Below are 13,326 nucleotides of genomic sequence, written 5' to 3'. Positions count from 1 at the left end.
ATGTTGTACCCCCCAAACCACAGACTCTTTCATCAGCCCTAAGATACCTACTTAAAAACATGCAAAATGAATTAAAGACAAAGAGCAAAATAAATGTTTCTAAAATTTCTGACCAGTGTGCTATATAATATGCTGCTTTTCATGTCGTTTGAAAAAAGTTAAATTTAACTTTTGTGGAAATTAAGGGTTTTTTTACTCTGTTAGGCTTAGCAAACACATTTTATGTTGTATTATATGAAAACGTTTATAAGTTCATGCACAAAATTTGAAAGGAGGAAAATATTTAAGCAGTTAGATTTGTCAACACATTCTTTGACCTTCAGTGATACTTATAGTAAGTAGGAGACAATTTAATGCTTTAAGGGTGAAGAACTGATTTTGTCGTCTTAGTATAATATCTGATGGATGCACTCAGTGATCATGCTGGCAATTGCAGTGTATGTCTTACTGGAATTAATTGGAATTAGTGATGAAGAACTGAATGCCTCAGCTCAAGTAAAGGGAAAATGATATTAAAGTTTCATTCACCCTGCTTGACAAGTGGAATGTTTTATTAATTTTTTAATTGTAAGGAGTAAAAAATACGATTTAAGGAATATGTTAAAGTAAATGTTAAATTATTTCATCTAAAAATCAGAGCTTAGTTTATTTAGTCTCCTTGAGGCAATGGGAAGACCACTGTGGCCTTGATCTGTAAAGGATTTAAACTGATTAATCTATGTCTAAGTGAGGATCTTTGCATACTTTAGCATTCATCATGTGTTCAAACTGTAGGCCAGCTTATAGCAAAGCTGCACAGAATATTAAAATTTCACCACTTTAGTAGTTTGTAGCTCAATGAATAAGAGAGTCTTGAGTTGCTTAAACCTTTTTCTGGTAATTGCAGAAGGTGTAGATGTTTTATTACAAGTTCTGTGAAGGTAACTGCTCCAGTTTTGTGTCTTTGTGTCACGTGAAGAATTTTCAAGTGTTCCATTTATTAATGAGTATATTTTATTTAAATATTAATGACAATCCAAGAAGTAAACTTCAGGTACAGAATTGCACAGGATTGGAAAACCTTCAATTATCTGGACCTCTTACACATGCAACTTCTGTATTGGATTGTGCAATTGAGATGAGTTTCTACGTCAATGAACATCCAATTATGGAATCATACAAAGGATATACATCTGAGAGTATCAGGTCAAATGAACAGCTTAAAGACAAAGGATTAAAGTGCTAACCTTCAGCTGGAGATTTCGTTTCACTGTGCTGTGAATGTGCTGATTACTTTCTATACTTTGCACTCTAGAACGCCCTTATTGCATCTGCCTAAAAAAGAGGTGCTGGGAAAGGATAGTATAAGGTAGATCAGAAAATATAACCTATAAATTACTTACTGTTGATTGTAAATATATTTAGAGGTATTTTTAATGAAAAAATGTAAGTGGCTGAAGCTTACAAAATGTTTGAACACTATTAAAAGTGCCTTGTCTTGCCCACTCCGCTCAGCATATAGAGCATGAGGACATGAACTGACAAGAGTAATTATGTTAATTGTAATCAGCCTAATGCTTTTCATTAAAACTTAATTACCATTTAATCATGCATAAAAGGACAAAAAATGGAGTTCACTATACAAAATTGACCTTTACTCTGGGAGTTAAATATGGTTAAACTATGTATTACAAGCCAGGGATGTCAACCAGCTCTTTCTGGTCACCATGCAAAAAGTGAACAGAAGAAGGGTATAGGCAAATTTGGTATTTGGCTTCTTTATTGCAAAGAAACAATGTTACTGGCAGCAAAAACTTCCTGCCTAAGTTAACCATAAAAAAGAAGTTTTCTAACCTAGCTTAATTCTGTCCTACGTGTCTAAATGGGATAAATTGCCCTTTGAAGTTGCTTTTTCTTTTTATCAGCTATAGGTCTAGTTACATTAACATACACTAAATCTCAAACTTCTGGACATCTAAGGGCAGGTGAAATGAATCCTACCTATCTTTTCACAGGTGTCTAGTTCCCTTTGAGATGCCATAAAGTATCCTGGCTAGTCTCCATCTACCTCTCCAGTAGGTCACACACCCATAAGTCCTTGGTCATATCTTCCAGTCCTGTGAAGATACCTTGGATATTGTAAGGCATCTTGAATGAGACTAGCCACCTATGTTGAAGCAGATCAATCTTGCCCTGAATGTTTAATCTTCAGCTACTCTAGACTTCTGAAAGCACTTGGAACCCATGCTAGTGGATGGTCCATTACTTTTATTGACCATAAGCTTATTTCATTGAGAGCTTATTTATATCTAATCATATAATTTGTTTAGTTAGTATTTAACAAAATCCACTTCTAACAAGAGAAGTGGCAGATGATAAGAACAGCACTGGCAGTTGCTAGTCATATTATCATTCTTACAGACTCAGCCTTATTTTAACAATACCTTTGTTAGGTTCTACCCTTACAATCTAGCCTTTTTTCTTGAACTAAATTCTCAGCTGTTGTAACTTAAGAGAACTGTATCCTTTTCTTAAACTAAATGATGCATTCATAGTTCCTCAGCTGGTTTCATAGATTTTACTCCTCAAGGCTATAATACATCAAAGGATTATTTGCACTCTTCTTATAAAGGAAAAAACATTTTTGGAAATGTCTCACTTTTCTAGAGACAGACCCATCTATGATAGCTTTCTATGCCTACTTCTGGTTCTATGGCATTGTTAATTTCTCTTAGTCATAGTATTCTGTAAGCATACACTTTAATTAACGATATACCTCTCTCTACTTTCATGTGAACAGAAGGTTATCTTTTTTTCGCTAATAGGAGAACAACTTGCAAAAAGTTAATGAAGTAGCAAAGAGTTTTTACTCAATTTCTTTGTAATATTTCTATCTTATTAGAAGAGCTTCAGACACTCATTTTATTAAAAGCAAAGATATGAAATGAAGGCATTTGTATGGTTGGTTTAGTCCAATTTTGTTTCTTTCTGTTGTTTGCTTGCTCTCCCAATATTTTTAAAATTTGTTCTTGAAGGAAATGCAGAGATAAGCAATAAAGAGTAAAGATGCCTGACTAAATGTTTGTCTTAACAACACAAGTCATCAATTATGATAATAAAAATAAACAACGTATACCAACCAGTTAATTGGAACAATTATTTGGAAATTATTGTGTCTGATGTTGACACATCTGTTGATATCTTACTTCCTCTGACAAGAGCTTAAGCATCAGCAGTTCTGTGTTTGATAGTTCCTAATGACAGTGGACTTAATCTGACAAATCTGTTTAAGCATTGATGCCTGCTTCTGTCCAGTTTTGTAATTCCATTTGAACATTTATTTTTATACAACAGTTCTTACAGTAACTGTGTGACCTATCTTGAACTATTAGAGTACTGTTGTCTTGTAAATTGTTCTTTTCTTGCTGAGATATCTTTTAATCACTTGCCTAATAGCCTGAGCTACTACATTTAAGTAGTATAAGCATTTCCATGACAGAATCTTCATTACTAGGATTCGTCATGAAATTGTTCCAGTTTGATTCACAATTAAATTATCAAGAAAAGGAGGTTAGCAAAAAAATATATTTTAAAAGAAGTTTACACATGCATAATCACATATCTGCCTTACTAACTAAGTTTTGAGTTCAAATAAAATTAAATCCATTAAGACATCCCTTGTTAAAATAAATAAAAGGACACAAGACACAAGAATTCAAGGTTCCCTTTTAAAGTCTGTAACCTAATCATTTCACAGTTCAGTCTCTTCTATTGCTTTCTGTGATGGTATAAAAGTTGCATTGTATGCTCACAATAACACAGTTTCATTAGCATGAAACTGTGTCATAGCATTCCTATCCATCACCTATCCATGGCTTGGGCAAGGCATCCTCAGCTTCACAGGGGGCAGCCATAGGGGGCAGCAGTTCTTAATTTGGTTCCTGTGGAACTAAGCAGAAATGAAACTTGTAGGTTACTTTGATGGTTGTCTCTAAACTTGTGAGCTTTTGTACTTCAGACTTAATGAAAGAGGCTGCATTAGCATTTGGGTTCCTTTTTTCTTTACAGTCTTGGACAATACAAGATATTTAAATATGTAGTTGATGCTAATTTGCACAGTTCTGAGTCTGTACATTTATGTACATTACATGAGATACTTTTTAGAGAGCAAATACTACTCTTTCACATTTGAAAATGTTTGTTACTCTGAAATCACTGCACATCCTATGTACATTGTCTCAGCTTTGATATGCCCAAATCCTTCTCAAACGTATTATGCAAGCATAATGCACTAAACAGGGGAAGCTTGAGCATTGCCTGCAATTTACAAGCCTAGCTCCTGAACAGTCTTTATTATTTTTACAACCACGTGGAGTAGAAAAATAGTCTCTGCAGCACAACACTACAGCAAATGGCTTACATGATTGTTTACCACAGACATAGTGAAATCGATATTGATGAAGGTGATTTTTTTTTTTCTTGAGCTACAATAGATTACAAGCTAAACAAACTGATAAAAAAAGAAGTGTCCTTCAGGTGAAAGATAAATTAGGCACAAATCTAACACATTGCTCACAAAGCTGCAGACACACAAATATACGGTGTGTCATATTCTCAAAAACAGTCTCCTATTGATTTTGACTGAAGTTTTAAATCAACTTTGAAAATGTAATTGGGGGGGCAAATCCAAAAAAAGATCTAAAATGGGATTCTGGAATATTATTAAATTAAAAACAGAGAAGCTTAACACAGTGGCTGCCAACATATGGAGGTCTGAAATCTCCCTAGCAATCTGTGTTTTTTCCAGCTGCCCATTCCTCTGGCACCTACATTTAGTTCCATCTTTTGTATACACAGAAGCCTGTTCCACTCTGACCAGATGAGACAGTAGGAGATGGGAAATCTGTACAGAGATTTATGTTACTCCATAAGACACTGAGTCTCATGTAGCTTACTGCTTAGAACACGTGCAAGAACTGAGAAGCAACAATTTAGTTCTCTTCCAGCTTAATGGAATTCAGATCCCCCCTCCTGGCTATGCCATTTTAGGCACCTAATTTTTCTCAGTCATTTCTAAAAGGTCTAAGTATGGAATTTGGTTTGAATCAGCATCCTTGCGTCTAAAATGTAGTTATTGCTTTCCCTGCTTTACAGCATATATGTTTTAATTGTGTTCGGCTTCAAGTTTCTGAATTCCTCAGTTTTTTTTGAAAATTGCATATGGCAATGTTACATCACAGCATAAACATGGCCTTTCTCATAAGTATGTAAGCTAGATATTAATTGCATGTCTACATATTAGTGGAGGGGCTGAGAAGAAAGGAGCCTGTTATAAAAGAAGAGAGATGACAGAAGAACTGGTGATTTTTAATGTCTGGATTACTTATCAATGTATATAACGTTAATACCCTTTAGATATTTGCACAATACCAAATGAAGCAATAGTAGACTTGTAATTTTCATGCAGTTGCAGAACCTCTTGAGAATCTTGCTCATGGCTTGGATGGGCGTACACTTCTCTGGGTAAAAAACTGGCTGTGTGGCCAGGCCCAAAGAGTTGTGGTGAATGGAGTTAAATCCACTTGGCAGCTGGTCACAAGTGATGTTCCCCAGGGCTCAGTATTGGGGCCAGTTGCGTTTTATAACTTTTATCAATGATCTGGATGAGGGGATCGAGTGCACCCTCAGGAAGTTTGCAGACAACACCAAGTTGGACAGGATTGTTGATCTGCTTGAGGGCAGGAAGGCTCTGCAGAGGGTTCTGGATGGGCTGGATCGATGGGCTGGGGCCAATTGTATGAGGTTCAACAAGGTTAAGTGCCAGGTCCTGCACTTGGGTCACAACAACCCCATGCATTGCTATAGGCTTGGGGAAAAGTGGCTGGAAAGCTGCCTGGTGGAAAAGGACCTGGGGGTGTTGGTCGACAGCCAGCTGAACATGAGCCGGCAGTGTGCCCAGGTGTCCAAGAAGGCCAATAGCATCCTGGCTTGTATCAAAAATAGTGTGGCCAGCAGGACTAGGGAAGTGATTGTCCCCCTGTATTTGGCACTGGTGAGGCCGCATGTGGAATGCTGTGTTCAGTTTTGGGCCTCTCACTACAAGAAAGACATTGAGGTGCTGGAGTGTGTCCAAAGAAGGGCAACGAAGCTGGTGAGGGGTCTAGAGCACAAGTCTGATGAGGAGTGGCTGATGGAACTGGGGTTGTTTAGCCTGGAGAAGCGGAGGCTGAGGAGAGATCTTATCGCTCTCTACAGCTACCTGAAAGGAGGTTGTAGCGAGGTGGGTGTCGGTCTCTTCTCCCAAGCAACAGACAACAGGACAAGAGGAAACGGCTGCAAGTTGCAACAGGGGAGGTTTAGATTGGATATTAGGAAAAATTTATTCACCGAAAGGGTTGTCAAGCATTGGAACAGGCTGCCCAGGGAAGTGGCTGAGTCACCATCCCTGGAGATATTTAAAAGACGTGTAGATGTGGTGCTTAGGGACATGTTTTTTGGTGGAATTGCAGTGCTAGGTTAATGGTTAGACTTGATGATCTTAAAGGTCTTTTCCAAACTAAACGATTCCATGATTCTATGATTCTAAATAAAACAATCTGGAAAGGAGACAAGCTGAAAAGTTGACAGTCTGTCTAAATGTTCCTTTACTAGATGACACATCAGTGCTTAAATGTCTGGTGTTTTGTTTAATTAGGATCGAATGTATTTGGCATGATAAAAAGGTTGTTAGTTTCAAATACATAAAATAACTTCTGAGGCTGCAAGAACAAAAGTGTAAAGAACATTTTGGTGCTTATTAAACATCTGTCATTGTTTTAAAAATTTAGAACTTTGTATATAAGAAGTGGAGATTAAGAGTGAAATAAAAATTAAAAGGCATCAGTCCTTCGTACTTGGTGCATACTTGACACAGCCAAAATGGGAAAAATGTTTGCTGAGATATTATAGTACATACCCTTTTAAGGAGAAAATGAAGATATTCAGAGATTTGTTGAAAAAATGTAGTAATTAATGACAGAGATGGGCTTATGCTCATATACTTGAAAGAATTATGATTCTTTAACAGGTATGCACTATAATGATTCTTTTTTTAGAGCTGTTATTGTCTGTCAAATAAGAAATAAATTCTCTGAGGTCATGACCATGCTTTCCTTCCCCTGTGGCCAAATATACATTTAGTAAACTGCACTAATATAGGATGTCAGGTAAATTATCAGAGAGGTGCCTGGAGAGTGCTTACACAGTACTCATTAGTAGTGACAGGCATTACTTTAATTCTTGGATGATGCTTATAATTTCTGGTGGAAAAAAGTCCACCACTGTTAAAAAACTTGCCATGTCTTTTACTTCGTTTAGATATGGTAACCTTCCCAATGTATGAGATGTACTATTTAGGAATGGAAACAAGGTGAAAAAATTATGAATAATAAAATGTTAAACAAAGCTCCTGTGTTTGTAGCGTGTTAGTTATCATAAGCCATGAATTCTTATATAGGAATGTTTTACAGTTTCTGTGATTTTTCTAAGTGACAACCTATTTGCTAGAACATGCATAAAACAATTTTACCAATTTAAAATATTTGTTTCTCATTTTGCTCATTCTTTTTTCAACCTTTCTATCTCCTGCAAATTTACAACACAGGAAAAAAAGTTTTCCAGTTGTACAGCTTGGTAACTGTTTCAATTCTGCAAATGTTTAGTTGCTCCTGCTGTTTCTTGTAGTGGTATACTCTTTTGGTGTGGATGGAAGGAGTAGGTGCAGTTATTAATACAGAAAATGGATTACTTGCACATTATGTCACAAAGGTTGCATAGTGGTGGTAGTGATGGAGCTCTTTTCTATTATGAAAGCCTTTGGGTTGTACCTTTTGAAATGAGCTAACACAATCATTTTAATGAAATATTAATATTTCCTGGGATTGAAACAGAAAAAATGAAAAAAACCCACAACCACCCAAAAAGAAAAGAGCAGGGAGGATGAACTGTTATCACTAACACACATCATTTATAGGAGGTATGGAAGAGGCTGTGCCCCTCTATTTAAAACAACAGAAAGTGATTACCAAACATAAAGAAATAATATTTTTTGTTCTTAGTCTGTAATTTGTAACACTATCCTAAAACCCAAGTACTTGAAGTGCTACATGCTGCTCAAAATACAGAAAGACAGTCTCTGCTTTCCCAGAGACTGTTGGAGAATGGCACAGCCAAATGTGATAAGTAACAGTAACATTAGCTCATCAGCCAACAAAGTGGTAAAAAACAGTTTTAACAGTGGCATATATGCTTTTAATAAATTACATCAGTTTTTATCTGAGTGCTCCTCATTGGTCTGATCATGTCTTACAGACATCAGAGCAAAATTACACCTTGAAAAGACATCAGCTGTAGAGTTGAGATTATTATGAATCAGTTTAAGAATGAATCAGCTGTCTGATGCGTTGAGCACACAAGAAAGTAGACATAATTCATATTAGAAAAAAAGACAATAATTTAATATTGATGTTTCACATTTTTCAAGGATTATCCCTTGCAATACAGGAGATGAGCAGAAGGGTGTAGTGTAGCAGTTTTTTAAAAAAGTCTTTGGTCTGGATTCAAGAAGTTTAAACTTGGTTGAATGAAGATGATGGAAGTGGTAGAAGGACTTACTTGTAGATACACACCAATATCATTAATGGTGATTGTGACACTGAGTTTGTGACTTCTTATTTTGGCTTTTGCTCACAATTGTGGTAAGTTCTTTGGAAAGGACATGTTTGGGTGGAGCAGCCTGGAGTGGTAGGAAACAGTGCAATTCAGTCATTTAAGGACAGTAGCCTCCAGAGGTGGGACCTTCTTTCCTTGGGAAGATGGATGTTTAGTGCAACTCAGGATGTTGAATACCTGAAGCCATTAGAAGAGACCTGGCATCTTCCACAAATCCATAGTGGATGTAGATTTGTGTATCTGCTTTCTGGATGATTACTTGCTTTAAGTCGTACCATACTGATTGTTCTACTCAGTTTAACATTGCTTTTTTAATTAATTTATATTTTTACAAAGCAAAATCCATATCCAAACTCAGGAGATTGAACATAGGTGAGATATTTTACTTAGATTCAGTTTGAGCGTACTCTGAGAAAGTTGTTGCTTGCCCCTGAAATGAGAACTTCAGGGCTACATAAAACCTATTTCATTCAGCCAGCTGGGTAAACATAGCATTTGCATGCTGCAAGATATTAAGACTATAAAATAATGTTATTTATATTATGTTACTTACCCTATTGTGCAAAAGGCATCAAAGTGCATAAAGAATTTTTTTTTGATAACCAGAACATTAAAGTGAGAAAAGGCATTACTAGCTCTTTTGATGCATTAACTGGACAAAAAAAAAAAAAAAAAGGAAAAAAAAAAGAAAGAAAAGCTTGTGTTTGTTTCCTCTCAGGCCATATTTTATACTAAGGAAACTGGCAGGAAACCAACATAATCATGACGTTTCTCAGTGGGCAGATTCTCATAAAAATAAAGAAACAAAATGCCTTCCTATATTAACCGATAAGTAAATAATATTGCCTCTGGTTGGAATGCTCTTGTAAAAATATTGTGCTTTTAAATATGGGTGTTTACTATCCACACATTAAAGCTTTTATTTCATCATTCCCTTACAGCTTCTATTGCATCAACCTGTAACGATCCTGGGACACCACAGAATGGCACTAGATATGGAGACAGCAGAGAGCCTGGAGACACTACCACCTTTCAATGTGACCCTGGCTATCAACTTCAGGGACAGGCTAAAATTACATGTGTGCAACTGAATAACCGATTCTTCTGGCAACCTGATCCTCCTACATGCATAGGTAATAAGGTGAAATGTTAGTTTCTGTTTGAGATTAATACAGATCAGTTTTCTTATTCAACTAGTGGGCATATGATGCTCATGCTGGAGTGATGCTCTTTGCAGAACACAATTATTCCATACTTATCATTACTGACAGCCATATTTTCAAGATTAACACTATTTTTGCATGTAATTTTCTCACTCTATTCTATTCTTTGAACTTCATACAAGTTTAAAATGGACAAAGAAATAATTAAATGGAAGAGGTGATTTGGATTAAAAAAAATTCTCGTTGAAATGGTCTTGTTAGAATGGTCTTCTATGTAATAATTTAGTTATGTAAACTGCAGTTCATTATTTATTCTGAACATTTTCTGAATTCTCTTATAGATTAGATTCCCTTCCTATGCAATCCTTAGGAAGCTAAAGATATTTTTTTGGAAGCAGGATGCTTTCTGGGAAAGGTAGATGTAGAGAAGGGGGTCCATGTGACAATGCTGTTGAAAGAAATGAGATATATTTCCATAACATCAGGAGAGGGTGGGAGATCTTCTTTCTTTGAAACAAGTTTTGATTCTTGGTTCCATAGTCCTATATGGCATAAAGGTTTTTCTGAGGTTCTGGTCCATAGACTAATAATTACAGGCTTAGAAGTCTTGCTGAAATGTATTTTAAGGTCATCAGTGTAGCTCTTCTATGATTAATCAACATCTGTGAAAAATTATCTGCTAGGTATACTAATTTTTTAAATCTTTATGATTTTGTTGCCTATTGATTTATAATTAAATTAAGACTTATTTTAATGATCCCAAACCCCAGATCCAATATGTTTTAATAGCAGTGGAATAAGCATAATTCTTTTTCTTTCTACAAGCCATTTTGGAGAGGCTCTTTCAAAAAATCCCCAAACAACTGCAGTCCCTCTGTTTCTCTAAAGTGTTTAGAGATATCTCAAAAATACTGAGTAGGATTCAGAATAATGCAGGATGGTGTCTCTAACTCCATATCATCTAGCAGAATTGGAGCAGCATATAATCTGAACATTGTCTTCTGGATATCTTGTGTGCAATGTATAAACAACAGTATGAAAATGCTTACTAGACATACTGGGTTTATTCACAAATTAAAAATATTTAAATAAAAATAAAAAATAAAAGACATCTGGTACCTAAAGGTCTAGAAGATCATATTCTTTCTGTAAATACCAATTCTAATCACTCTGTATTTCTTTACAGTATAGTAAAAAAAAAAAAAAGGCACAAAAGAAAGAAGGAAAGAAAGAAGGAAAGAAAGAGAGTGCCTTTGGGCAAAAAGTATATACATATTCTTCCATATATTCAAGGTGACTTTGAAGGGGAAAGCAGATTAAAGTAATCTTTACTGTAGACATGACAATATTAGAAAACTTAAGGGTTCTTTAAAGCCATTATATGTCATTTTAAAAATTACCATAAAGTCCTTATTTCAGTATGCTGACTTATAAATGAAAAATGATTTACATTTAATAACTCTGCTACTCAGTACTCTGAACATTGTGCGACTTCCATTCCTGATTGTTTAATGTTTTCTGCTCTGTTTGTATACTTTATAACTTTGATCATGGTTATCTCAGGCTGAATCATCAGCACATGAGGAACATGTGAAACATTTCCTGCAACTGTTATTTATGAATAAAATAAAAAAGATACAAAAATTAAAGAAAGAAAAACACAGAAAAACACACCTTGGATCAAAAAAAAAGAAAAAAATACCAAAACTACCGACACAAAAACCCCCAGATACATAAATATACTGAATATTTAAATAAATAAACAAATAAATAAATAATGGAGGGGGAAAAAAAATTTACTTTGTTTTCATAAATACCACAAGGGGACTGTCTTCATTAATGTTTTCATTTGGGTTAGGAGCATGGTTTCCAAGTACATTTTCTTGCTCACACTTTAGTTCATGATTTTGAAATTTCTTGGAGATTTTGAATGAAACTAAACTGCAAGATGTGTTCTATGAGTGCGTCTGATGTACCACTAGTGAGCATTCAGTCCATTGGACCAGACTAGAAATGGCCTGAAAAAAATCATTCTTTAGAATGTTTAATACAGATTCCAAATCCTTAGTACCAGCTGTTTTGCACTACAGATGCGTTCCTGTCAGTCTGCGCAACTTGGTAATGTAGATGCAGCCCATGTTGACTCCTATGTAATTATCATCTTTGGAAGTTGAATTCCTTATCTGTTTAAAAGTAATGTTCAATTTATGGTAACTAAATGAATATATTTGATTTCCAATTTGGGTAATACCTTTACTGAGTGAATCAAACTGGTTTGTGTTACATCTACGGTCAAAAGAAACTGCATCCTGAATCCTGCTATTGAGCTTTCCCAGTTCTTAAAGTACTTCCAGTACATAAGAAGAAATACGCCAACTTGATAGAGATGGGATTAAGTAACAGCAAGAATATATAGGACTTCCTATTTAACTTCATGTTTTTATTCCTTTAGAAAGAGCTTTTCTTGTGCTTCTTTTGAATATGAAGAGAGCTCACTTTTTTTAAGGAACGTACAAAAATGTTTGCTAGCTGGAAGTGGGAAAGCTTTGGGTTTTTTTTTTAAATTATTATTATTTTGGTAAGTGTAGAAGTTAATTTACTCCTATTTAACAGCTAATATATGCTTGTTAAATTAACCTGTTACCATATTCCTATCTCTTTTTACATTGTGACAGCTGCATGTGGAGGAAACCTGACAGGCCCAGCAGGAGTTATTTTATCACCTAACTATCCACAGCCTTATCCTCCTGGGAAAGAATGTGACTGGAGAATAAAAGTAAACCCTGACTTTGTCATTGCCTTGATATTCAAAAGGTACCATTTCTAGATGAATGCCTCTGTTTAACAGGATTTTAAATGTCACATCTAAAAATGGCATCATTTATCACTTCTTAAAGCTTCTAATTATATTCTCTGGCTAAGTCCTGGAGCATACATCTAATATGTGCTATATCATTGCTTCTAAAGAACATTAAAAAAATTAGTATAGCTATATGGCACTTTTGATATCAAATATATTCCTGAGCAACAAAAGTTTCTGTGACCTATGAAATAAAAATCTTTGAAAAGCAATGTCAATTTTGTAGAAATGCTTGATTTACAATGTTGTACCTTATAGTAGAGACTTGAACTGTAGTGGAAACTCTGTCTGTAACTCAGTTCTTAAAGGTTTCTACAAATACAGGCTAAATACACCTTCCTTGGAGTGCATAGATTGGAAAAAAAATTGGTCTATGTAATCAAGAGAGAAAATACCTCTGGATAATGTTTTCTCGTAATTTAAAAAAAAAATTGTTTACTCAGTGTTCCATCATCAACCATCATTTGTTGCATAGATCATCATTTGTTGCATAGATTATCATTTGTTGCGTCCATCATTTGTTGCATAGATTTTTAACACAAATTGAAGTTCAGGGATATAGTCATATTCATGTGTTCAATTTCTCATTTCTATTTGAATCAGGCCTATATAATC

General features: G+C 35.2%; 1 protein-coding gene across 1 annotated transcript in view; it reads left to right on the top strand.

Annotated features, from left to right (window-relative positions):
• CSMD1 (CUB and Sushi multiple domains 1) overlaps positions 1-13,326 on the top strand; it is a 1,308,402-nt gene that overhangs the window by 1,066,947 nt on the left and 228,129 nt on the right. Inside the window, exons 27-28 of the mRNA XM_072855145.1 lie at positions 9,630-9,821; positions 12,527-12,665. Coding sequence (XP_072711246.1) covers positions 9,630-9,821; positions 12,527-12,665 — 331 coding nt within the window. The remainder of the gene's footprint in view (positions 1-9,629; positions 9,822-12,526; positions 12,666-13,326) is intronic.

The sequence above is a fragment of the Ciconia boyciana genome, chromosome 3, assembly GCF_034638445.1.
Source record: "Ciconia boyciana chromosome 3, ASM3463844v1, whole genome shotgun sequence".
In the NCBI taxonomy this organism is placed as follows: Eukaryota; Metazoa; Chordata; class Aves; order Ciconiiformes; family Ciconiidae; genus Ciconia; species Ciconia boyciana.
Note: the sequence above shows the minus strand (reverse complement) of the source record. Positions and strands in the feature narration are given on the sequence as shown.